This window comes from Crocuta crocuta, unplaced genomic scaffold (assembly GCF_008692635.1).
Source record: "Crocuta crocuta isolate KB4526 unplaced genomic scaffold, BGI_CrCroc_1.0 scaffold102, whole genome shotgun sequence".
NCBI classification, from domain to species: domain Eukaryota; kingdom Metazoa; phylum Chordata; class Mammalia; order Carnivora; family Hyaenidae; genus Crocuta; species Crocuta crocuta.
The window spans coordinates 5,724,260-5,747,523 of NW_027530019.1; the positions used below are offsets into that span (position 1 = coordinate 5,724,260).

Consider the following 23,264-nt stretch of genomic DNA (forward strand, 5'->3'; position numbering starts at 1 on the left):
TCCAAGAAGTCTTCCTTAATAACAGTTGCCACAGTAGGTATTCCCCAGTTATTGTCCATCATGGCAGCATGCTTATTTCATTTGTAGACTAAATCATAAACTCAAATTTAAAATGATTTAAATGTATTCATCTATCTGCTGACTACTTTTCCTGCCAAATTGTAAATTCTCTGTAGTAAGGGACTTATCTCATGCTGCTCACTGATACAGCACAGCAGCTCCATGAATGTTTGTTGAATGAAGAAATCCTTGATTATATTTTACGACTGTGAAGTTTACTCGTTGAACCTGATCGCCGAAGTCAGAATGTCTGATTTTACTTATGCAGTGGTGTTTTTTTCATTGTGGTAAAATATACATGACATAAAATTTATCATTTTAGCCATTTTTAGGGGTGTAGCTCAGTGGCATTAAATGCATTCACATTGTATGCAACCGTCACCACCACCCACCTCCAGAACTTTCTCACCTTCTTGAACTGAAACTCTACCCATTAAACAGTACCTCCCCTCTCCTCCCTTCCCCCAGTCCCTGGAAACCACCCTTCTCCTGTCTGCCTCTATGAATTTTGCCATTCTAGGTATCATATTAGCAGAACTTGCAATAGAGGAATACCAATTAGTTTATTTTTATTTCCCCTTTACTCTCTCTATGTGTAAGTCTCATTTACAATAATAATTCATTCTATTAGCCTCCTCCAGAAAGTTAATTCCCTTTGTATAGAATGTATTTGGAAATTAAGCAATATCACAAGGCACTTTTAAGATATATGTGTTGATCTAAGAATATGTTGGCCCTGGAAAGTTTTATATTTAATATCATTGATCACAGAGCCCTTTACCCTTATGTTGTTAATCTTGCATTTGGCTTGCAGGGAATGTTTTTTACTTGGTGGCTTTGAAGAAAATATAAAAGAACAAATAAATCAAACTGTTATATAATACTATTGTTTTTGTCTTGATGTTCCATAGCTGTTGCTCTGTGGTGGATCTGCACTTTGGTTTAACATGGCACTCATGCAAGCCATCTTAAAAATGCATGAATCAGAGCCAGCTGGTTCTTTAAAGTGCAATTTGCAGACCATGAAAAATGAAGACACTCTATGATTTCAATGTCTTGATTGTAAATATATCACCCAACCCAGAATTTGACTTTTATCCAGCCCACCACCCATTTTTTTTTTTTCCTAGTAAAGTGGTTTGGAGATAACTTTGGGGCAAAGTGAAAATGAATAATGACTTGTATGATGTACAGGTGTCATGTATATATGTGTATGACAAATAACGTCGGATAAATGATTATTCAGACATGAGATACTCTATTCCCTGAACAAGATTGCAGTCCATCACAGAACAGAATAAAATGTGTTAGCAATATGGAATGGCTGCTACATGTTATTGGGTTCTATAGAACTATGGCCTGGATTTGTGAACTGCTTAGTCTGCATGTTAGAATGAAATGGTGGGTATCACCTTGTTTCTACAGTTTTGAATGATATTTATATTAAAATTTACAATGGTAATACTTTTATGAGTTAAAAAGTTAAAAGTCAGCAAAATATTAACAGAAATAGTTTTGTGCTTATTCCTGTACCCTATTTCTAGAATTTTTTTTAAAAAGTTAGTTTTAGTCAAGCTGTACAGATACAGTTACTGAAAGATAAACGTTTTGCATAATGTAGGTTAGTAAATTTTGCCCAAAGGTCATATTCTTTAAGTAATACTGTAGAAACCATATTCATACTCATATCTTGCATGTAGTATTTTACAAAAATGTATGGATTAGAAAATATATTTGAAATTTATTGTGTCATTTTAAAAAAACATAGCTTGGATGAAATGGAAGGGACAATATTGCATAGTAAAAGTAGCCCAAGAAGGAATTCTCACCTCTTCAAAATTTTTATTCTTAAAAATTTCAAACTTACAGTAATGTTGAAATAATAATATAAAGTATACCTTCCACCTACATTAAATATTTGTTAACATTTTTCTACTTATATACATGTAATCTCTATGTGTGTATTTGTATATGAGTGTATATATAAATATATGTGTATATTATATATGTATATTATACATATGTATATTATGTATATATTTTGTACTGTGTATATTATATATATATATATAAAGAGAGAGAGAGAGAGTCTGTTTTGCCACATCATTTGAAAATTAAGTTGTATACATCACAAGACTTCACCTCTGAACAAGAAGGACATTCTCATAGATAACCACAGTACCATGACCACATCTAAGAGAACAATTCCACAATATTATATAATATGCTGCCCATATAAAATTTCTCCAGTTGTCTCTTTCTGAAACAGAATCCAGTTACGGTTGGGTTATTATGTCTTTTTAATCTAAATAATCCCTCTATCTTTTTTTTTTTTTTTTTTTTAACTGAGGGGGTCATTTATTTTTGGGAAAGTTCAGGATAGTTGCCTTTGAAAATCACATATTCTGGATTTTCTGACCGTTTCCTTGTGGTGTTATTTGTCTTGTTCTTCTACTGCTGTGTGTCCTCTCAGCTACAAATGAAGTCTGGAAGATTCATTTGATTAAAGTTTGACTATTTTTGGCATAAACTTCATAAATGATGTTTAAAGTTTATATTTAATCAAGTCAGGAGTCACAGAAGTATTTCAGGGTGATCTGTGATAGTGAAATTCTGGAGGAAATTAAAAGGTAACTTTTGGTGTTACTGATGCTAAGTTTGATGAATGTGTTTAGAACCTGGATGGAGAATCCCCCTGACATTTAACTCACATAGAACACTGGGCAGGGAAGTTGGAAATGGAAGTTCATGGTAATGGGGAGTGATGTTATGTGTATAAATGTGCTTTGTAACACTGGGAGGGGAGAGCTTAGAAATGTTAAGTTCAGTTGAGTGTTAGGGCAGCGGAGTAATGGGTTATTAGCCTTCTTAAATTTTGATTTGCTGTTTGGTTTAGTGAGCTGTGGTTAGTATAATTCATAAAGAACATGGTAAACTGTCTCATAATCAGTCAACACTATCGAAATGAATACTATGGAATTGGGTTATGTTGAGCTGTGGTAATTCCAGTTCATGGGCTCCCTAACATTTCTAAGGTATAACCTTCAGGCCAGCTAACTTGAAGACACTTCCAATTAATAATGAAACATAAGTAGTCCTCAATAATGTTAAGAGAGGGAGAGAAGAGGGAGAGGGAGAGAGAGTGAGAGCGAGAGAGAGAGAGAGAGAGAGAGGAGAGAGTCAATTTAGAACCCTAGATGGCAAAATCATGTTGGGGAGCTTTTGCAAAATACGGAAAGGACATGATGGCCGCCTGCCACATCTACTGAATTGGACTCCGTTGGGTGGGAGCAGGGGGAGGGAGAAGAGGGGCTGTGGGACAGGGGTGAGGTTCAGACATTAGTATTTTGCAAAACTTCCCTAGGTGATCTGGTTATGTCCCAAAATTAAGAATAATTGGAGTAAGAAGAAATGGCAACAGTTATGAGACTAATTATCATCAATGGAACTTCTTTGCTTTAATTTTCCTCAGACTGAAAGTTCTGTGAACTCCTTTCTGAGGAGGTTGTATTGAAATTCCACACATTAGGGGTCTGATGTGTCTCAGGCCAACCTACCTGCAAGGTAGAAGCATGCTGTGCTGTGACCCTGTCATGGATAAATTGATATCTCATTCTTTTGTTGGTAATTTTTATGAAAAGAAGGATTTAAAATAATTGGAGCCTAGTACCCAAAATTATATCCTTGTGCCTCCCCTGCAGTTTGTGGTTTAATGATTGGGCAGGAGTGACAAGAATTCAGTCCACCACAATATTTTTTTCTCTGTGAATGATGCATTTCCTTCAGGGTGAAGCCTGATTACAAATGCAAGTGAAGTAGCACTGCGGGTCACAGCGTTCTGAGCTGCAGAGCTGGGCAGGGGCTGAGGATTCGAGGCCGCAGATACACGTTGGTTAGATCCGAAGTCTTGAGGCTAAATCCATGGGGACTGGGAACAGTCCTGAAGCCTCACCACTCAGAATGGGAACATGTAGATGCAGAATTTCCCATGAGCTAGCCACACTAGAGCAAGCCCATTAAAAACAATTAAAACTGCATTTTAATTTTGGAAAGGCTTGGCCTGTTGCCCTAGTTCATAGAGGTCTTAGAAGAAAGTGATTGTAAGGCAATTTGCAAACAAAGTATTTTTAATAGTATATTTTAGTTGCATTAGGAATAATGATTTACATTGAGGGAATGAGTCAGACATTACCCAAGCATTGAATTAGGCACATTCCCTGTCTAGTGCTGGGACTATCTGGAAAAAAAGAGTATGTAAATTTAGCCTAGTATCACGTAAGTGCTATGGGAATAATTGTAAATAATTGGATTATTAGTAAGGAATTGGGAGTGTGGGCAGATTTTTTTTTTCTGTGGTTGAAGTATTGGACAAAAAACAGCATAACTTTGGCAATCTAAATGAAGCACAGGATAAAGAGCTCACGCTGCCAAATCAGAATGACATTTGAAAACCACGTTAATAGAGCATTTACCTTCCAAGAGATTTTTAGATCCAATTCTACTTCATCCAGATTATGCCTCTCCCTCTGCACTCAGCAGTTTTTATTGAAAATGTGGACCTACAAATACATTTATGTCCACTTACTAATAGGCACTGTCAAATGGTCTGGTTCTTTGTCCATAGTGATAAGTATTTAGTGTAGAAATGTGTTAAGTCTATAGACTCTGTTATACATACTCAAACTATTTCCTAAATATCCAGTGTATTTAATAAAGATAGGTCCCTGTGGCCTCTAGAGATGCCTAATGAAAAGTGTCGGGATTAACAAGTGCCATTTCTATTCAATGAGTTTCATATGAGATGAGGGTAAGAACTTGACCCTAGAAAAGTGTTAAGGACTATTTTATTTTTATGAAGGTCTTCCAATGAGGAATTCATGTCTGAAGTCATGAGCCAGTGTCAGACAGGACTGAATCAGATTTTCTTCATATTTTGTAGTTTGCCTCATTTTTGCTGGTGTCACTCTAAAATATGTGTTTGCACCTACCCTGATTCTTTGCAATCCTCATATATAAGGTCTTTCCATAGGATATCTTGGCAAAGTGAAGAGCAAAACTCAATCCGAGCGATGTCGAAGAAAGGATTATAAATTCAAATTTATGTTCCATTATGTTTTTTGAAAGGTTGAAATTGATATGCCAGCGTGAATCTGGCATTGTTGATTCAGACATTTGCACTTAGCTCAGTAAATTAAGAGGAGAAAAAGAAACAAACCTAAATTTCTTTCCTTGTTACCTAACATAGAAGGTTTAATCTGTTTTTTAAATAAAAGATTATGGTGCTGTGATCTTGGCTGGTCTCAGAAGCAAAATATGTATATATAACCATAAAAATCTTGATGGCTATTGCCTGAGACTAAACATTTCTCATCCTAAGCAGTTCATCAATAATGAACACTATTATACGTAATAATGAAGAATTGGAAGCAATTTAAATGACACACAATAATAAAATTATTGAATAAATTGTGTTATAACTTGATGGAAAATTGTTAGCAATTAAAATAATATTTTGGAACAGTATTTACAGGGGAAAATGCTTTTGGCAACATTAAGTGAAAAAATAGAAGGATTCAAAATTATATACTTAATATAGTTTTGTATATAAAACTGGTTTTTTGCTGTTTTGTGATAAAGAATAAAACGTGTGGAATTAGGTAAGGTAATATAACCAATATGTATCAAGGGTTTCTTTAGGAGCAATTACATGAGATTTTTATTTTCTTATTTATGTTTCTACCTTTTCCTAATTGAGATATTATTTATTTTTGAATCATAAAAATATATAATAAAGTATTAAAATAGAAAAGAAATGCCATGTTAGTTACATATATATGTTAATATGTATTTATTAAGTGCCTATAGGTAACAGTTGGAAGAATTGAGCCAAAAAACGAATGACTGCAGACTTTGGCTTTGTCCGTGGGTTTCCTGCATTTAAGGGCACTTTTACTGCAAACCATCATGGTACCATCGTGGTGCTGCCCTTGATAGACAGACTGAAATCAGGGCAGAGATTTTATTCAACAGCGCAAGCATTTAAGCTTTGTATTCTCATTTGAATTCAACATCTCTGGAAGACGATAGTGGATTTTGAACAGATCTGGCATATTATGAAAATATTAAAACATACCTAGAACTTGACTATCTAAAACTAAGAAATATTCAGCAGGGTAAAAAAAAAAAACATAAAAAATTAACAGACAGTAAACTGAGGAATTGTCAGGAGATAGGGCTGGAAAGGGGTGGGACTAGAGCACTAGAGATTTGAGGGGAACGAAGGTAAAAGGTTAGTCTTTTGGAAGGGTGGTGGAAACACTGGTGGTGTGTATGTGCAGTCTACACAATTTTTGGTTCATTTGCATATCCACTACTAGTGTTCATTAATACTTTCCTTTAGGTTGAGTTAAACTTCTTTTATTCATCCTCATCATAGCAAACATATTTGTGAAATGTTTGTAATAATATACATAATAAACCTTAATATGTTTTTAATAACACAAATTAGAATTAATACATAGTGGGGTACCTGTGGGTGGCTCAGTTGGTTAAGTGTCTGACTTTGGCTCAGGTCATGATCTCATGGTTCATGACTTTAAGCCCCGTGTTGAGTTCTGTGATGACAGCTCAGAGCCTCGAGTCTGCTTCAGATTCTGTGTCTCCCTCTCTCTTTCTGCCCCTCCCCTGCTCATGTTCTGCCTCTCTCTCTCTCAAAAATAAATAAACATTAAAAATTTTTTTAAGAAAATTAATGCATGACTATTAACACATGACAATCTAAAGTCATCTTGCATTCCATCAGTGATACACATAACACATTTTTGCAAGCACTTGCATAGAGACAGGGAGATGTGGAGATGGGGACCCGATGTTGTGGCCATCCAGTCCATCTCTCAAGTAATACCATAATTTGGGTCTAGTCCTCTTGCTCAACCGGGATTGGGTGACTTTTTGTTTTAGGAACTCCTGAGAAGGCTCCTCTTTCTACGTGGACATTAGGGCAGCATGGGCATTAGGGTGGTGCCATTGGCAATAGGTGGCTCATTTTAGCATGATAGAATTGAGAGTGAGGAAGAACATTCAGTGATAGGGAGCAGCTGGGGTCATTACTGCAACAAAGAAAGCAGGAGAGAATGCGGAGACCAGAGGCATGCCTGCGGGTAAGATTCAACTATTGCCAAATGGAGTCATGGTCCACCCTGTTGACTCTTGCTGGTACTGTAAAGAAGAGTTGCCCTTGGTAAACTGCGGAGCTATGTCTCATGAGCTACTTAGGGAAAGAAAGAAGAAAAGAAAAGTGAAAACCTAACCCAGCAGTTTCATTAGCACTCCCAGTGATTTTCATAAAACTGTAGAATTGATTGGTGAAAGGAACTTACTGGCGTTATTCAGTTATTATTTATTTACTCCATTCCTGGACTCACAGGAAACTATGCATTTCTGAAAGTGACATGGGGAAGCGTGCAATGGTGGGTGGTGGATAGAAGCCCATGGTCTTGCCACAACCCAGCCTCCCTTATCTGCCAAGGCCACTGTGGAACAGAAGGGGATATTATGGTCTCGATTTCTATCACAGGTAGGCTGGGGACAGCCTGGCTTTGGTCCTCTATGCTCACTACATGTTAATCTTTCTTGTTTGTTGCTGCTGAATCCAGATTGACTTTCTCCCTTTAGAGAACAAAACAAAACAAAAATGGAGGCAGATTTTGTATCCGATGAGAGTACTTGGAAAGTCTCCTATGGCCTTAGCTTATCTCTGTTTACTTTAAGATGGACTTTTGCCCAAGGGTTACAATGATTTCAGATCAGTGCCCTTACTCTTTATACTAAATGTCTAATGTCCTTGCATGGGCAAATTTTTTTAAATGCCTACTTGTTTGTTTGCTTGCACATTTTTTTTTTTTTTTGTATGTGAAATAAGATGGACCCAATCCAAAAGAACTGGATAACCATTTCTTTTAATCAAGGAACTCCCAGGAAGAAAATGCCATGACTTGCCCCATTGCAAGTTTTGAAATTTTTTTTCTTTCTCCAGCCTAAATAATAAAAGACTCTAAGCTCCGTGAGGGCATGGATTTAGTCTATTTTAATCTCTAAAGCATCTACATCAAGCACAGGGACTGATTCATAGTAGGCACTGATATATTTTCTTGAGTGGATGAATGTGTCATATCATGTTGCTATATTTTTTATAAGACATCCCAGTTGTAAAGTGTTTTCCATTAGCTCATTTGATACTTACAAAAATGTCTTCATAGCGCTTAGGTACTGATGTTTTTATCCCTATGATGTAGGTGAGGAAAATGGAGGTGTGCAGTAGAATGGCCTGCCCAAGGCTTCCCACAGAGCCAGCGATGTGTGGTTCTATCCGTGAAGACTGTTCTCAGTTAGGAGTCAAGCAAGATGGGGCACAGCTGTTCCTGTGCGTGATGGTTCCTGCCTTCCTGGACCTTCATGGAATTCTCCTTCTTTATTTTCAGATTACAGGACGGGCCCATGTTTTACTGTGGTCAGCAACCAGATGTGCCAGGGACAGCTCAGCGGGATTGTCTGCACAAAAACACTCTGCTGTGCCACCGTGGGCCGAGCCTGGGGCCACCCCTGTGAGATGTGCCCCGCCCAGCCCCACCCCTGTCGTCGAGGCTTCATTCCAAATATCCGTACAGGAGCCTGTCAAGGTAAACCCCTGGCTGATGGGGTTATTAATGGATTCATGTATTTGCTCTGGAGAGCCATTCTCCAGTGAAGTTGGAGAGAATGGAAAAGCGGTGTCAGAGACATAACTTCACGATTTCGCTGACGGCATGATATCCAACTTAGGCATTAGGAGCGTGGCTCCAGAGAGAGCAGCTGGTCTCCCTGGAGTTCTCCTTGCCAGCAGCTCCCCCTCCGACCCCGGAGGTGTTTCTGTGGGGTGGTGCAATTCTGGTTGCGGCAGTGCTGTGCATTAGAGCAATGCTGTGTGTAAGCACAAAGCAAAATTTGTGAACAAGGTAGTTTGTTTTTCTTAATTTTTTCCCTCCATTTGATATTGTTGGAGTTCCTCTGTCTCCTGGGTTGTCCTTAGTTGACCCCAGGAAAATTGTTCCTCTCTCGATTTTACATGCTACGTTATGCTTTTTTTTTTTTTTTACAAGTCAGAAATAAATTAAGATTTGTTTCACAGTTTTAAATATCCCCAGATGTCGCCTGCTTGCTTCTTCTCCTGTCTCCCATAGAAGCCCTTACTCTGTTTTTGGCTTTTACTCCTGTTCTTCCAGCTGTACAAATTCTTTTATTGTCTGGATGTCTGGCAGGAAACAGGAGGAAGTGAACGGAGGCAGTTCAGCACTAAACTGATGGGATTGAAAACTCCCAGGCTGTATCTGCTTCCTTTAGACATCTTCAGTGCTTTTTTTTTTTTTTTTTTTAACATGTTGCAATATTTTCAGAAAATCCAGGGTATGGTTTTCTGAGGCCAATAGATGCCAGTGTGGTTTGGTTCTGCATGTTAAATCTAAGGCTGATGTGCAGTGAAACAGAATTTGAGCTGAGTCACATAGCTCTGTGGGTCTCCATTAAATTCTGCCTCCACAAATCCCACTGGTGATAAACACCGTTGGTCCTAGCTCCTGACTTCTATGTACAACATACAGCTCTTTTATGTGCCCTTCAACTTGTCCTTCTGAATGTCGGGAGCAGCAAAAAGTCACTTTGGAACAAAGGAATTACAAAGGGGTCTATTGTGTGAATTTGTAAAGAGTAAGTTTAGTTCCCCCTTTCCTGGGTGGAAACTTTCTTTATATTTCTTATCTTCAGAAAGTCCCAGTGAGTTTTGAAGAAATTCTTGGTCTTGGTGTTTTGAAGCCAGCTAATACCTGTGAACTCACTGATATAGACCAGAAAGCCAGATTTGGTGTGCCCAAATATCCTTCCACGCGTCCTTGTCAGAGGTTGAGGCACTGAGGCAATTGGGAGATAGATGATGACGAGGGAGGGAGAAGAGCGGCTACTCTGTGACTTTGCTATGCATTTCCTACAATCTTGACTTGTCCACCATTTTCTTTCTGTCCCTTCCTGACTCTGCTATTCAATAGCCAAGACAAAGAAAGATTTATCAGAAATTTTGTGAAACCGTGAAATCAAAATGGCAGTTATATTGCTACTTTGAGAATGAAATTCTTCATGTTTGGTTGTGGGGTTTTTTTGGAGCAAGTCTGCGATCGGCTTGGGGTTCTGTTCTCCTTGCCAGGGTTTTCAGACATTGGGCCAGGTGGGAGGGGCTGAGGGTAAATGGGTTCATAAAGGAGCTTATTCTGTCTTTAGTCGTGGAAGGTATGGCCAGCAGAGAAGTGCCCTCCAATGTATTTCCTCTTGGCCAAAAATATGACCAAGTTTTTTATTTTATTTAATTATTATTAAGTTTTGCTTATGTGTACAATCAATTTCAAATAACATTTTAATAACATATTCAGCATATCAAGAGAATGGAAACTTCTGGTCTAAGACAAAATTGAGATCAGCTATAAAATACAATCTAATTATGCTGCACATATAGTGAGTCATTTGTGGGCCAAGACATTCCATTTAAAACAGTGGCACTTCTGTAGCAAAATAAATTGCTCCTTTAGTATCCTTTCCCTCATGCCAACTTTTCTGAAGAACATGGGGTAGTCGAGACCTTAAAATTGGTGATCACTCTCCTGCTTCATACAATGAAGGATAAAACAAGACAGTATCCTAGGCTTCCAGATTTCTAAAAGAATGTCCAAAGTGAGAGAAAGGAAAGTTAGACTGCCACTCTGGGGGGTCCTTTATTAAACTAGACTTTTGTATGTATTTATACACATATATACATACATATGTAATGAAGAGATAGAAAGAATGTACATATATTTTTTAGTCTTTCTAACTGAACATAATGAGCCTGGAATGATTAATTTTGTTCCTAGAATGTTTGTATTTGGGGCTACATGTGGGACCACAGTTATTAGGTGCCAAGGATATAGCAGTGAACAAAAGGGAGAAAGAACCCACTGTCTGGAACTTGTACCAAAGACAATGCATTTATGAAACAAAGCATAACAAACAAGCATCTATTAGGTCAGCTGGTGATTCATCCTACGGGAAAAAGTAAGCAAAGTAGGAAGGGTGGTGAGTGACGGGGCTGGCTGTTGCTGTTCGATTGGCCAGAGAAGGAGACCCTGCTGTAGTGAACAGAGACCTGACGGATGGGACAGCATGAACATTTATGGAGGAAGAATGATGCAGACAAAGGGGCCACTATTATGAAACCTGAGGCAGGTGCATCCTTGGTGTATTTAAGGAATGGCAAGGAAGCCAGTGTAGAAGGAGAGGAGTGACAGAGAGGGAGAGGACGTCAGAAGATGAGGTCAGAGAGTAGAGGGGACAGGTAGAATCTTTAAGATACAGGCTCCAGCTTTGAGCTGGGAAGGACATGCTCTGACTTCCCTGTAAAAAGATTCCCTCTGGGGGCTGCTCTGCCAGCAGAGTGAGACGGCACCTCATCTCTGGTCTCTCTCACTTCTCAGTCTGATTTCCTGGGTTAATTTTTACTACACAGTACAATTCTACAGAATGGAAGGTGAACATTTTTCATTTCATCTGCATAAAAACATTCGCTGTCTCAAGTAGTCTGTATGATCATAATGTAAACTCTGCCTTAACTGAATCATTCAATATAAGTCTTAGAGACCGTTTTTTTTTTTTTTATAGAAATGTGTGTTGCTTTTTCATTCTAAGAATTTCTTGAATAACTCTAGTTATTCCTGTCAGCCTTTTTATCATTGCATCCCTGCAACTTGCAGCATTGATAATAAGACCCACAACCATCAGTATAAATATTTTCCTCGACATGAGGGAGGATGGAAGGTGGGAAAATTAAACAGTATTTGTGACCTCTTACAAAACATTATCGACCTACTTATGTTACTCAAATAATTTATTTTACATAAAGCAATTGTGAGAAATAGTTTCTCTCATCGTATTCCAAATATTGTGATGGACAAATAACTTGTTGACATCAGTAGGGTAATATAGACATAAAAGCTGTCACATTTTCTTCAATGACTTTTATATGAATGTCTCCCTTGCCCTCTTTCTCTCTCTCTGTCTCCTAAAACCTGACAGATGTGGATGAATGCCAGGCCATCCCTGGGCTCTGTCAAGGAGGAAATTGCATTAATACTGTTGGGTCTTTTGAGTGCAAATGCCCCGCGGGACACAAATTTAATGAAGCATCACAAAAATGCGAAGGTAAGAAATACCGTGCTTTGCCATGAAGGGGTGGAGGGGCGCGCAAAACCCAAATCAATGACAAGCTTTATTGCAAATTGTTCCAAAAACCTTCTGTCTTTGTCATTCCTATGAATGTGTAAATATCATATTCTTACCAGGAATAATATGCCTTTGTACTAGTGAACCAGAAAAACCCTGCAGCTTTTTCCACTTTTATAGACCCAAAATAAGAGATCCATCTGAATCAAATTAAATATTAAAACATGAAATATTTTTGAACCAATATTTGGGTTAAAGTGTTCAAGACACATGTTTTTGCATAGTTCTAGAGACATGAATTTAAATTAATCATTACATATCATTGAGAAGGACATATCTTCTGATGTTTTTATTTTTTTCTAGTTAAAATCTATGTGTTTTTTTTTTTGAGAGATTAACTCTTCTGTTTATGCTCTGAGTACAAGTTTAGTATTTTCTTTTGCGCCTATCAAATGGAAGCTTTTTAATGGTAATCACACAGAAAAATAACTGGAGGTAAATTTATACATTTGCATCTAGTTTCTAGATTGAGCTCCTAAAATGTGCATAGAGGAAATATGTTCATATGCACCGCTACTGGTACTTGCCAAAAAAAAGCCTGGCATCCAAGGCCGTAAGAAATGCATTTTCCATGAGAGGGAAACATCTAGGGAATAAGTAGGCAGCATCAAACTCTCTTTTCTTTGAGGAGTGCATGCACCTTGCACGTACAATGGCTGACAGTAAAGTAACAAAGTATATCTCTTAATAGACTCAGCAGACAAAACTTCTTCCTTCATTTTTAGCTGTACCTTGTGTGATATAAATTTGCATTTTAGATGCATGCACTTTTGTTGAAAGCAGCTGCTGCCCTGTCTATACTCCTAAACCCCAGCAATGAGGAATAACTCATTCTAAGTCATGTGTCTGGGTTTGGGTCATGAATGTTCTTTGTGGATAGCCACAGTATATCCTATGTGGGAAAGACAGCTTCAGATTTGAAGAGCAGTTCATAAATGACACATAAGAAGTTTAATATCTACTTGCCCTGAAACTGAGTAATCTGAAATCTGGCACTGATAAAATTATCTTTTTGGGTTAGAGTTGTTTTTAAGTTATTAGTCACATAGAATTCATAATAATATGTTCTTGAACATGCTATGAACAGTTGAGGTAGCTGTGAAAAATATTTACGTTCTTTCTAAGGAATTAGGACTTCTTAAAAACATTGTAAGTTTCAAAGAATGGTAAAGTTGACTCTTCCAGGCCAGTGTACTTTAAAAGTTAGGTTGTAGATCTAAGTTAGAAGCAAAGGATTTTGATACTGAATGAGGCAAAGAACTTAACTACTTGTACCTTTTCATGCCACAAATTAAGGAACTGGGTATGGTAAGTGCCCTGTTTGAAGTCATTTAGATAGCACTAGCATTTACTTCTTTTGATTTGTACACTGGTACTTGTGGTACCGTATTATATTGTCTTCTTTCCGGGACGTAAGCCATAACCTCTAATATTAATATTTAATAATTATATTTCCCAATATTTTGAAAAATTTTAAATACTATAGTATAGATTTGCAGGTATTGTGGTGTATATCTCTATGCCACTAATAAGCTGTCGGGTTTATAACAGCTTGCAAAATGCACATCCACAATGGGCTGTGTCATATTTTCAGGTTTTCCCAGCTTGATACATTCAGCTTAGGTACAGTCAGCTTCAAGATTTAGGGCGCTGTGATCCATATGACTTGTCCAGTCTTCTGGATAAGTTTTGTTTTCTGGAATTTGATAGCTTCCAGCTTGGGACACAGAATTGTGTTCCTGTGTCCCTTACCTTCCACTCAGACCTGTCAGTTAACGTCTGTCAGGATCGATCACCTTGTGTGGTTGTGGATGAGACAGAAGATGCACAGACTTAATACTCAGACTGAAAGAAAAATCATTCAAAATTCTTTTGTTAATGCTAAGAAACCTATTATGGTGCTGAAAAATTCAGTCTGAGAATTACTTAATCCTTTTTCACAAATATTTATTTTTCCGGCTACATATTGAAATCAGTAGCAAGATAAAAACAGCATACTTTTGGCTAGACCTTTATTTTTTTTTCTGAGCCATCTACGGTTACATTAAACTCAGATGATGGGTTTTTTTCCCCTCTCTTTTATTTTGTTTTATGTAAAATTGATACTGGAAGAGAATGTCCTGTTTGTACTGTGTGTACTCTGGCCTGGAAGCTGGTTCGGGCATTATTGCCCTGTCTTACTTGGTCGGGTAGAAGAGTAATCAGAATGTCCTCTGAGAATGCTTGGTGAGATGGGTCTCCTCCTTCAGTTGCCTTGCTTTCCTCTAGTTTTCTGCCTCTCTGTGGGAATGGCATAACTCTGGGCATAGGATGATTGATAGCATGGTTAATAGAAGGAATTCCAGAAAATCTGGCCCACACACTGAAGGGATAAAGAGAACATCTGTGTGCCCTGGGAAGATGGTCAGGCCACAGTGGGATTCTGTGCCCTTGTGAAAATCGTTCTGGCACCTTTACCATTACTTTGAGTGGCTTTTAAAACGCATCTTCCTCTTGACTTGGAAAGGAAGGAACTGGGTACCTGGAAGCCCACAGTAATTTATTTAAGAAACCAATTCAATCAAAAATTGGCTTTAACAAATTTACAAGCTGCTAAGCTTTACTCCCTCAGTGATGGGGAGAGCAGTTTTTTGTATGTGTGAGATCTGCCTTTTGCAGAATTCTCCCTTCTTAAAATATCCCTTTTCCCCTGAAACTAAAAAAGGTCACGTACCAAATTTTATACCATTACGTGCAACTTAGATTCCTTTCAAACGTAAAGGATCAAGTGGAAGTGATCAAATAGCAATTAAATTTTCGTAAATTTAAGAAGGAAGGATTGAGATTTACAGCTGTGATTTGGGGGGCGGGGAGGGAAACAGAGTTCACGCCTACCTTCATTGTTGATTTTTCCAGTGACTCTCGAGGTGCACACTGAAAGAACACATGAGCCTTTTCTTTTTGGAAACCAAGTCCATATTTGCATAGGTTACTGTGGGAGGAAATTAAGAAATAAAAAGTGTAATTAAAGGATTAAGTTTTATTTCTGGAAGAAGTCCTTTGGATTCCTAATTAACCACTAATATTTTGGGATTTAGATTACCACCAGCCCAGCCTTTAGCAATTATAATAGCACTGCATGATGCAAAGGACTTTTAAAAAATGTAGCCCCTACATCTGTGCCCTCCCTATTACATGGCCAAAAACCTTAAGACTTCCCCTTTCTGAAATAATGACATAAACATCTGATGGCTACTTGCCACAGGGGGCTCTTTTTCTCTCAGGCACCCAGGAGAATTCCCGGGGCTACTTGGCCCACTGTCACAGATGGGGCTCCATCCTCTGCAGCTGGTTGTAAACCCTTGACTCCCACTGTTCAGGGTCACCAGCTCCCTACACATTGCTGAACACAGTCTCTGTGGTGCTAGCATAAGAGCACTAGGAATTAGGTAGACCTGGCCCTATACCTGGTAATGTCCCCCCTCCTGTATGTGATCTTGGACAAGTCAGTTACCAGCTCTGAGTTACTTCAGCTTTCAAATGAGGAGGTTGAACAAGATGATTTCTGGGGGTCCCTTCCAATTCTGTAATCCAGACTCAATCTTTGCATTTCTCATTATTTCCCAGTTGTGATCAGATAACAGGTGCCACATGAGTAAGAAAGTACACAAGCTGACATGTATGGTATGACTATAAAATAGTAAGGCTGATATTATTTTCAACATGACTTGAAGAATCAGCTTGTCTACTTTTTAGTCACATTTTTTACACTGGATTTCATGTGTCTAGCAAAACAAAGTTCATCTCACAGATGAGCCAGGTCAGCAAATCTGGAGAGAAAGGGCCTACCACGGTGGCCCTTCTTGGGCACACAGCAAGAGGCCAGAGAGACCACAGGCATGGCTACTTCCCAGCTGCTCTGCCTCAAGGAGCTGAGGAGAAGTGTCCGGAACACAGAAGCATCTCTTCCTAGTCAAGCCCCACTTCCCACCAGTCCCCCACAAACTCATTTATTTTTATGGCTGACATTTAATACAGACTGACTCACAGAAATATTAAATCCACTGATCTCAAATTCTCTCCTATGTGGGATACCTGAAATTCTATTAAAAAGGAGGTAAATACAGCATGCTAAGAGGCTGGAAAAAATAATAGATTAGTATGAGTTTCAGAGTGTACGTGATTTTGATTCAGATACTTTATTCTGGCCTTTTACTACTGAGGGGACCACAGCCTGGTCACAAAATCGGAACTCCTGCCGCTGTCACCGTGAAGCAACAGGCTCGAGACGCAAGGTGACTCAGGAAAGTAGAAGGGCCTTAGACACATGAAGAAAAATGGGTTTGTCACTGAGGAGAGGACACTAAAGAGAATTCAGCACCATTTAAGCTCCTTCAAATGGAATAATTTGGCTGAGTCCTGCTTTATCTTTATCTGGGTGAAAACTGGGGGGTATGCACTACAGTGTATTTCCTGACTTACTGACCTCTGAGGCCATGTGCCTCCGTGAGATCCCTGACCCTCTCCCTCTTGCCCAGCCCCTGGCAAAGGGAGACTTGGGTTTAGCATCACTTTATAAATGAACCTCTGCTCTTATTTTGAGTGTTACTCATGCTGTTTTCTGACGGCCTCAGGGAAATGCAAGAGCTATCCCTGGGCACCAGAATTATAGAGATCAGGTCCTATGCCTGTATCTATACTGTGAGGATTAGATGAGTTGACACACAGAAAGCATTTTATCAATGCCTCGCACACAATACATGTCAACTCTCATTATTATTATTGTTGTTGCTACAGAGCACAAGTGGGGGAGGGGCAGAGAGACAGACAGAATCTGAAGCAGGCTCCAGGCTTGGAGCTATCAGCACAGAGCCTGATGTGGGGCTCAAAACCACAAACCGCAAGGTCATGACCTGAGCTGAAGTCAGCTACTTAACCGACTGAGCCACCCAGATGCACCCCCATTCTGTTTCTGATGTGTTTTGTCACTTAAATAACCTCTTTTGGTTCTGATATATGTTAATTGGCCTTAATAAGGATGGTCGCCATCATTTATAACAGGTAGAAAAATATTTCTTTTAATAGACACTAGTTCCTCCCATGATCTTTGACAGGAGTTTAATGACTCAGACATTAATCTTTAGGGACCTTTTGAGGAAGATGTACTTTCTTCTTGATACCTATGTGTTACAGGGATATATCCTCTTCTATTCTTAAATAGGGTTATTGAATTCTCTAGACTGAAGTTGTTTGGGTTTTTAAATTTTTTTTAAGTAGGAGTGTGGTTGGTAAATTCAGGAGGATTGATGGTAAAGAACTGTCTTAAGATGTGCCTTCTGATATTATGCTACTTCTAGAACCTTAGGCTCCATCCTTGGCTGTTTTTTGGCCTGACTTTCACCGAATCCAGTAAAATTTCTATCTGTCGGAATAGAATATACATCTTTACCATTATACAACTTCACAGTGACAATGCTGTTTATGTTAGCATTGACTCTAATATAAGCAGGGAAATACTGTTTGGTTTAGCCTCTAGCCTAGCATAGAAGAATGGGGATTTTGCTTTTAAAAAGGTTAAACTGCATGTAAACAGTGTCACTGCTGCCTTTTTGACTAACAGGGTGAACTTGAGTCAGAAGACACTTGAATCTGGTCCACTTAGAACTCTATTTTGTTTTACAAGTGAAGAGCAGTACTTAAACTAGAGAAGAAATATTCCTTTTTTTTTTTTTTTTTTAATTTAGGGCTTTTTGAGTGCCCACGGTAGTCTGGCCATTGCATTACTCCCAGGGAGCTTGGGTCAAACCGCACCTCTCCCTAGGTGAGTGCAGAAAGCCCACTCCTCTTGGAGTCAAGATCATGCAGATACCCTGTGCTCTGAGTTTACTTTTAGCATAAACAGGAAGTTCTCAGTTTCTTTTCTCCCCTCATTGGTGCCATATCTATTGACAGCTATCAGTGCCTGAATCTGGTTCTTGAAAACCTCCCCTTGAAGGAAATGGTTGGATTTGTCCTAAGGAACTTTTTTTTTTTTTTTTTTACAAATAGTTTATTGTCAAGTTGGTTTCCATATAACACCCAGTGCTTATCCCCACAAGTGCCCTCCTCCATGCCCATCACCCCCCTTCCCCTCCTCCCCACCCCATCTGCCCTCAGTTTGTTCTCAGTATTCTTGAATACTGTCCTAAGGAACTTTTACTGCTTCCTTGGAGGAGGAGACCATTGACCTCAGGCCCTGAGAGCTAACCTTACAGGGTTATTCAGGAATTGGAGTGTTTTTCAGAGCTGTCCCCACTGGTGCAGATGACCAGATTATTATCTGACTGTCCTCCATGGTTAGTCTCTGGGTTTGGGCTCCTGGGAGGGGTGGAGTCCGGGTTGAGGAGACCCTTCCACAGCTCAGGCAGTCGTGGAAGGAGCTGAGAACTGAAGCCTATCTGCTGATAGCACCCCCAGTACTGGGACAAGTCCTCCCTTGAGAGTGATCTGGGTGGAGCATCCTAGTGCCCCCCACCATTCACTCACTGAACCCGCAGAAAGCCATCATCATGGTAGTTCAGGTGCCCCTGAAAACACCAAGATATCTCTGACTCTTGGTCAGCACTCAGGCCACATGGTCTTCTCTATAGGATTTCAGTATCTGCTTTGTGGAAAATCCAATTGTAAAGAAATACAGGAACTGATGCAGAATATAGAGTAGTGAATATAAAGGGAGGTTAACTCAGTGCAAAGCATGGAGAGAAAAGGGAAAACAAAATTTTGAACTAAGTAGCATTTGGAATCTTAGCATGCTCTAGCGACTTGGTAAAACAGTACATACTTTTAGATTTTACAGGCAAAGTTTCTTTTATTTTGCTCTAATGTCTTGAGTTTTGTAAGTTCCTTGGGTAAGACTGTGTTGAAAGAAGAAGTACCCACTTCTGGGTCAGTAGTCAATGAACTGACTATTTTTACATGCTGCTTTATTCTGTAAAGATTGCTGTTTCTGGGGACACGGTGTGAGTGGTGTTACATCTGAATCTCCTTTGGTGATGAGCGGTTTTATACTGTGTTCTGTGAATACTAACCTCTCCTTTATGTTCCAGATATTGATGAATGCAGCACCATTCCTGGGATCTGTGATGGGGGCGAATGTACAAACACAGTCAGCAGTTACTTTTGCAAATGTCCTCCTGGTTTTTACACTTCTCCCGACGGTACCAGATGCATAGGTAGGTTTAATTATAAACAGCTTGTGTGATTTCTGCAAACCAGCTCCCTAATGAACACCTTTCTAAACACGCTTGTCAAAGGGGACTAATAATTTCTCACTTTCTGTAAAGTGTACATTTACATTTCATTAAACAGTGGTGCACCCTCTTAAAGAAAAGAGGCATCCTACCCTCTTGTATTAGGATTTTTGCCTCCCAGAAAGTGGGATGATCCAGGAGCCCATACAGATATCCTCAGTCTATAAATTAACTTTGCAGTTATGCAAGTGTCAAACCCTCAGTCATTTCCTGGGACCTGTGTTAATTTAGGGCTGAAATTTTGCAATAATCTCTTAATTGGTGTCCCTGCTTCCTGGCTTCTCTACAATCCATCTTGTCAAATTTATCTTCTAAAATAGTGCTCTCATTAAATAATCCTTTTGCTCACAAACCTTGGGTGGTTTTCCATTAGGATTTGGAAATTAGTGGTTTTCAGTCTGTGCTCCATGGATCCTTCAGGAATAGCAAAGGTCTCCAGAGCTGCCTGGGTGGGAGAGGGGACCAGTGAGAGGGAGCAGGCTAAGGGGACGGGATCCCTTCCCCCTACTCGCTGCCCCCTACATGCACACACTCTGCTCTTATCTAGCGGCATGTTAGGCTTCTACACAAAATAAGGGATTTTGTTATTTTTTTTAAAAAAATAGGTTTGATTACTGCCAGATTTATTGATTGTTAAGACTTCCCTCAAAGTCTAGTCGGCTAGAGAAAAGTTCAAGTTCCAGGTGTGTAGCCTAATAGTTAAGGACATTCTCTGACCTCCCTCAGCCTTGCTGACTTGTGGGTACAGTCCCTGCTTCTCACCCTCAAACAGGTCATGTGTTTCAATTCCTTCATGCCGTTAATCATACATGTTGTACCACTCAGGATACTCTTCTTCCCAGCTCGAGCCCCCTTTCCTGCTTCTGCTCAGGCTCTCTGTCTTTGAAGATGTCCCAGATCAGCTTACCTGAAAGCAGTTCCTCCCTTACCGGAAGAGATGCTTCTTGTAAATGGTCTTCTAGGGAGATTTTATGTCTGTATGTTTTTACCTCCCTAATTAAGTTGTAAGTTCTCCTTACAGCCTATATAACTGCTATGCTCACATATCCCTGGTGGTTCTTGGCACAGTTCCTTGAATGTCATAGGCACTTAGTAAGTACTTGTTGAATATCAAAATAAGTACTTCCTTATTATTAGGAAGCCTATGGCACATGGCCTTGGAGAAAAATGAATGCTATCTTTTGATGTTTGTCTCTGGCCCCTATTTTCAGAGACACTCAGCTTTGCATCCTCACCACAAGCCATGGATCTCAGGCCCAAATGGAGTTGCACTTGAAATTCTGAATTCCTTTTTACTTAGTCACATAATAAAAGCTGAGGGCGGTCTCTTAAGTTGACATTTGAATAAGCACAACCAGTGAGAGAAGCATATCTGGACTTTTCCTTAGAAATAACGGTGGTGCCCAGATTGTCTGAGTTTCCAAGATCTCTTCACATACATATACTGGAATTGCAGTAAAAGGATGGCGACTGCAGTCCTTGGAGCTCCTTTTTGTCCCCAAACTGTCCCAATTAGCATGACATCCAGTGGCCAGGCTTAACAGAGACTTAGGTCAGAAGTTCTTTCCAGGCCAGATAATAGGTAGATGTGTTTTTAACCTTCAAAGAGAGCCCCAGGTGATATTAAAATGATTAAAACACATTTACATATCAGATGGTTTACATTTTTAAAATACTTTTACCAAATATATCCATACTATTTAGAAAGAAAATGGGGTGTGGGGAAGGGACTAAGATTCATGTACCTCTGAGTACCTCTGAGGTGTGAGGTATTTTATGGAAATTATCTGACTTAATGTTCACAACCATACTGTACATGAGAAGAAGCTGATGTTTACAGAGTTCACATAAGTAATTTGGTTCCGTTGCTTAAGCAGCTAAGAAGTGAAGGAGCCGAGATCCCAACTTGGGCCCTGAGCCCCTGGTCCTGACCCTGTCATTGCCCCCTCTGGAATGAACACCAGACACAGTAAACTCTAGGCAGCACACTTTCTCCTTCTTTGGAACCTTATTGTTTGTTGCCATAATTAGGAGCTTGTTACATAAAATGCTCCAACTGACATTTTGGCCTACCCTAATGCTGGTATTTCCTGCCATGCAGGAACCCTCCCTCCTCTCCCCCCAAATATCCCTAGTGAAAAGAAAATACATATAGTCTCCAACTTCGAAACAAATCCAAGGTTGGTTTGTAGGTTGGCTGTTTGGAATTAGTAAATCTAACCAATAGAACACCCCACACGTGGCTAGTGGTGTGTCACATCCTCCTTATACGTCTAAGCATGAGATTCGCCTGTTACCTTCGGCCCCCACAGTCTGAGGCTCTCAGACCTCCCTGTCCCCAGCACTCCCTTTGTCCTGTAAGCTCTTGCAGTATTATTTTATTTTTTTTTTGTTCTGTGATCTTCCTTTGGTACTTTATAATACCTTGTGTAGGGTGGTCTTTTCATGTTAGTGTGTTCTGTCTCCTCAATTCCCAGGAATCCTGATAATATCCTGTACCTAGTTTGGGCCTCAGAGCTCCTAGCTCCTGGTTGTCTACAACAATGTTAGTGATGATAGGCCTGCAAACACCTATTTAATCAATAATATATGTGTTGTGATAGAATGTGATGTTTAGGTTCTGAAAGGAAAGGCCAAGTGATTCAGAAGAAGATAAAGGAAGAAAGCTTCCTACTCCTTTTCTGCCAGATGTCTTGGCCAGAGCAAATTCAAAACAGAAGAAGGTGTCTATACCTCCTCCTACCCTCCATTTATTTCCTCCAAATCTTAACATTCTTCCCCCTCACTACCATAGGTCTTCAGATCATCCCAGAGCCACTCCTTAGCCTCTAGGCAGACTGATCTCAGTATACAATGGTTTCCTTCCCACTTCCTGATGACAAGGGAAACTTCAGGCTGGTGTGCCCTGGGGGCAGTTCCTCCAAATGGCTCCTGGTTTCCACATATTTTCCCTTCCTTTACTTGTCAGCCAATAGGTTTTTTTCAGAATTAAAAGTTGTATAAATGTGTGTATTTTTAACCAAAGCTCTTCTTGCAAGAAGAGAAATCAGCCAAATGCTTATTGTATGTGCGGGAACCATTTGCAAATCAGAGATTGCCAGCAACCCAGATGTGGCTGGTAATTTTTTTAGCCACAGCATTCACCATTTTGATCAAGAGTCTCTAACCTTCCGATATGCCATCTAAGTCAGCCAGCGGGGCAGTAAAATAGTATCATAGTTAATGTGCATAAATAATAGACATTAGCCCATTAAGAGTTTGCGATTGGTAACCGTAGGTCCCAATTTTGCCCCGAAAGATAGCCCACACTGCAAATTATATATACAAGCTGTGGTCAAGTATTTATACTGGATTTTGACCACCAAATTTATTTGAAACTGGGATATAAGCCAGTTTTGAACATTTTTTCCAATTCTTAACAGCCTTTGGTTTCCATGCCCAAAACATTTACTAATCCCTGAGTATATAAATTATCAGTGGCTTTAAAGCAATGAAAAGTAGAAACTAGGAAGTTTTATTACTCCTTTTTCATAGGGAAGGTGCTGTTTGTAGCTTCACAGAGCTTATCTTGTCTGCCCTCCTCTCTCTGGCCATTTACCC

At 39.4% G+C, this 23,264-nt stretch overlaps 1 protein-coding gene across 1 annotated transcript in view; it reads left to right on the forward strand.

Moving 5' to 3' along the window:
• FBN1 (fibrillin 1) overlaps window positions 1-23,264 on the forward strand; it is a 233,246-nt gene that overhangs the window by 96,167 nt on the left and 113,815 nt on the right. The window contains exons 6-8 of the mRNA XM_077764455.1: window positions 8,541-8,738; window positions 12,190-12,315; window positions 19,461-19,586. Coding sequence (XP_077620581.1) covers window positions 8,541-8,738; window positions 12,190-12,315; window positions 19,461-19,586 — 450 coding nt within the window. The remainder of the gene's footprint in view (window positions 1-8,540; window positions 8,739-12,189; window positions 12,316-19,460; window positions 19,587-23,264) is intronic.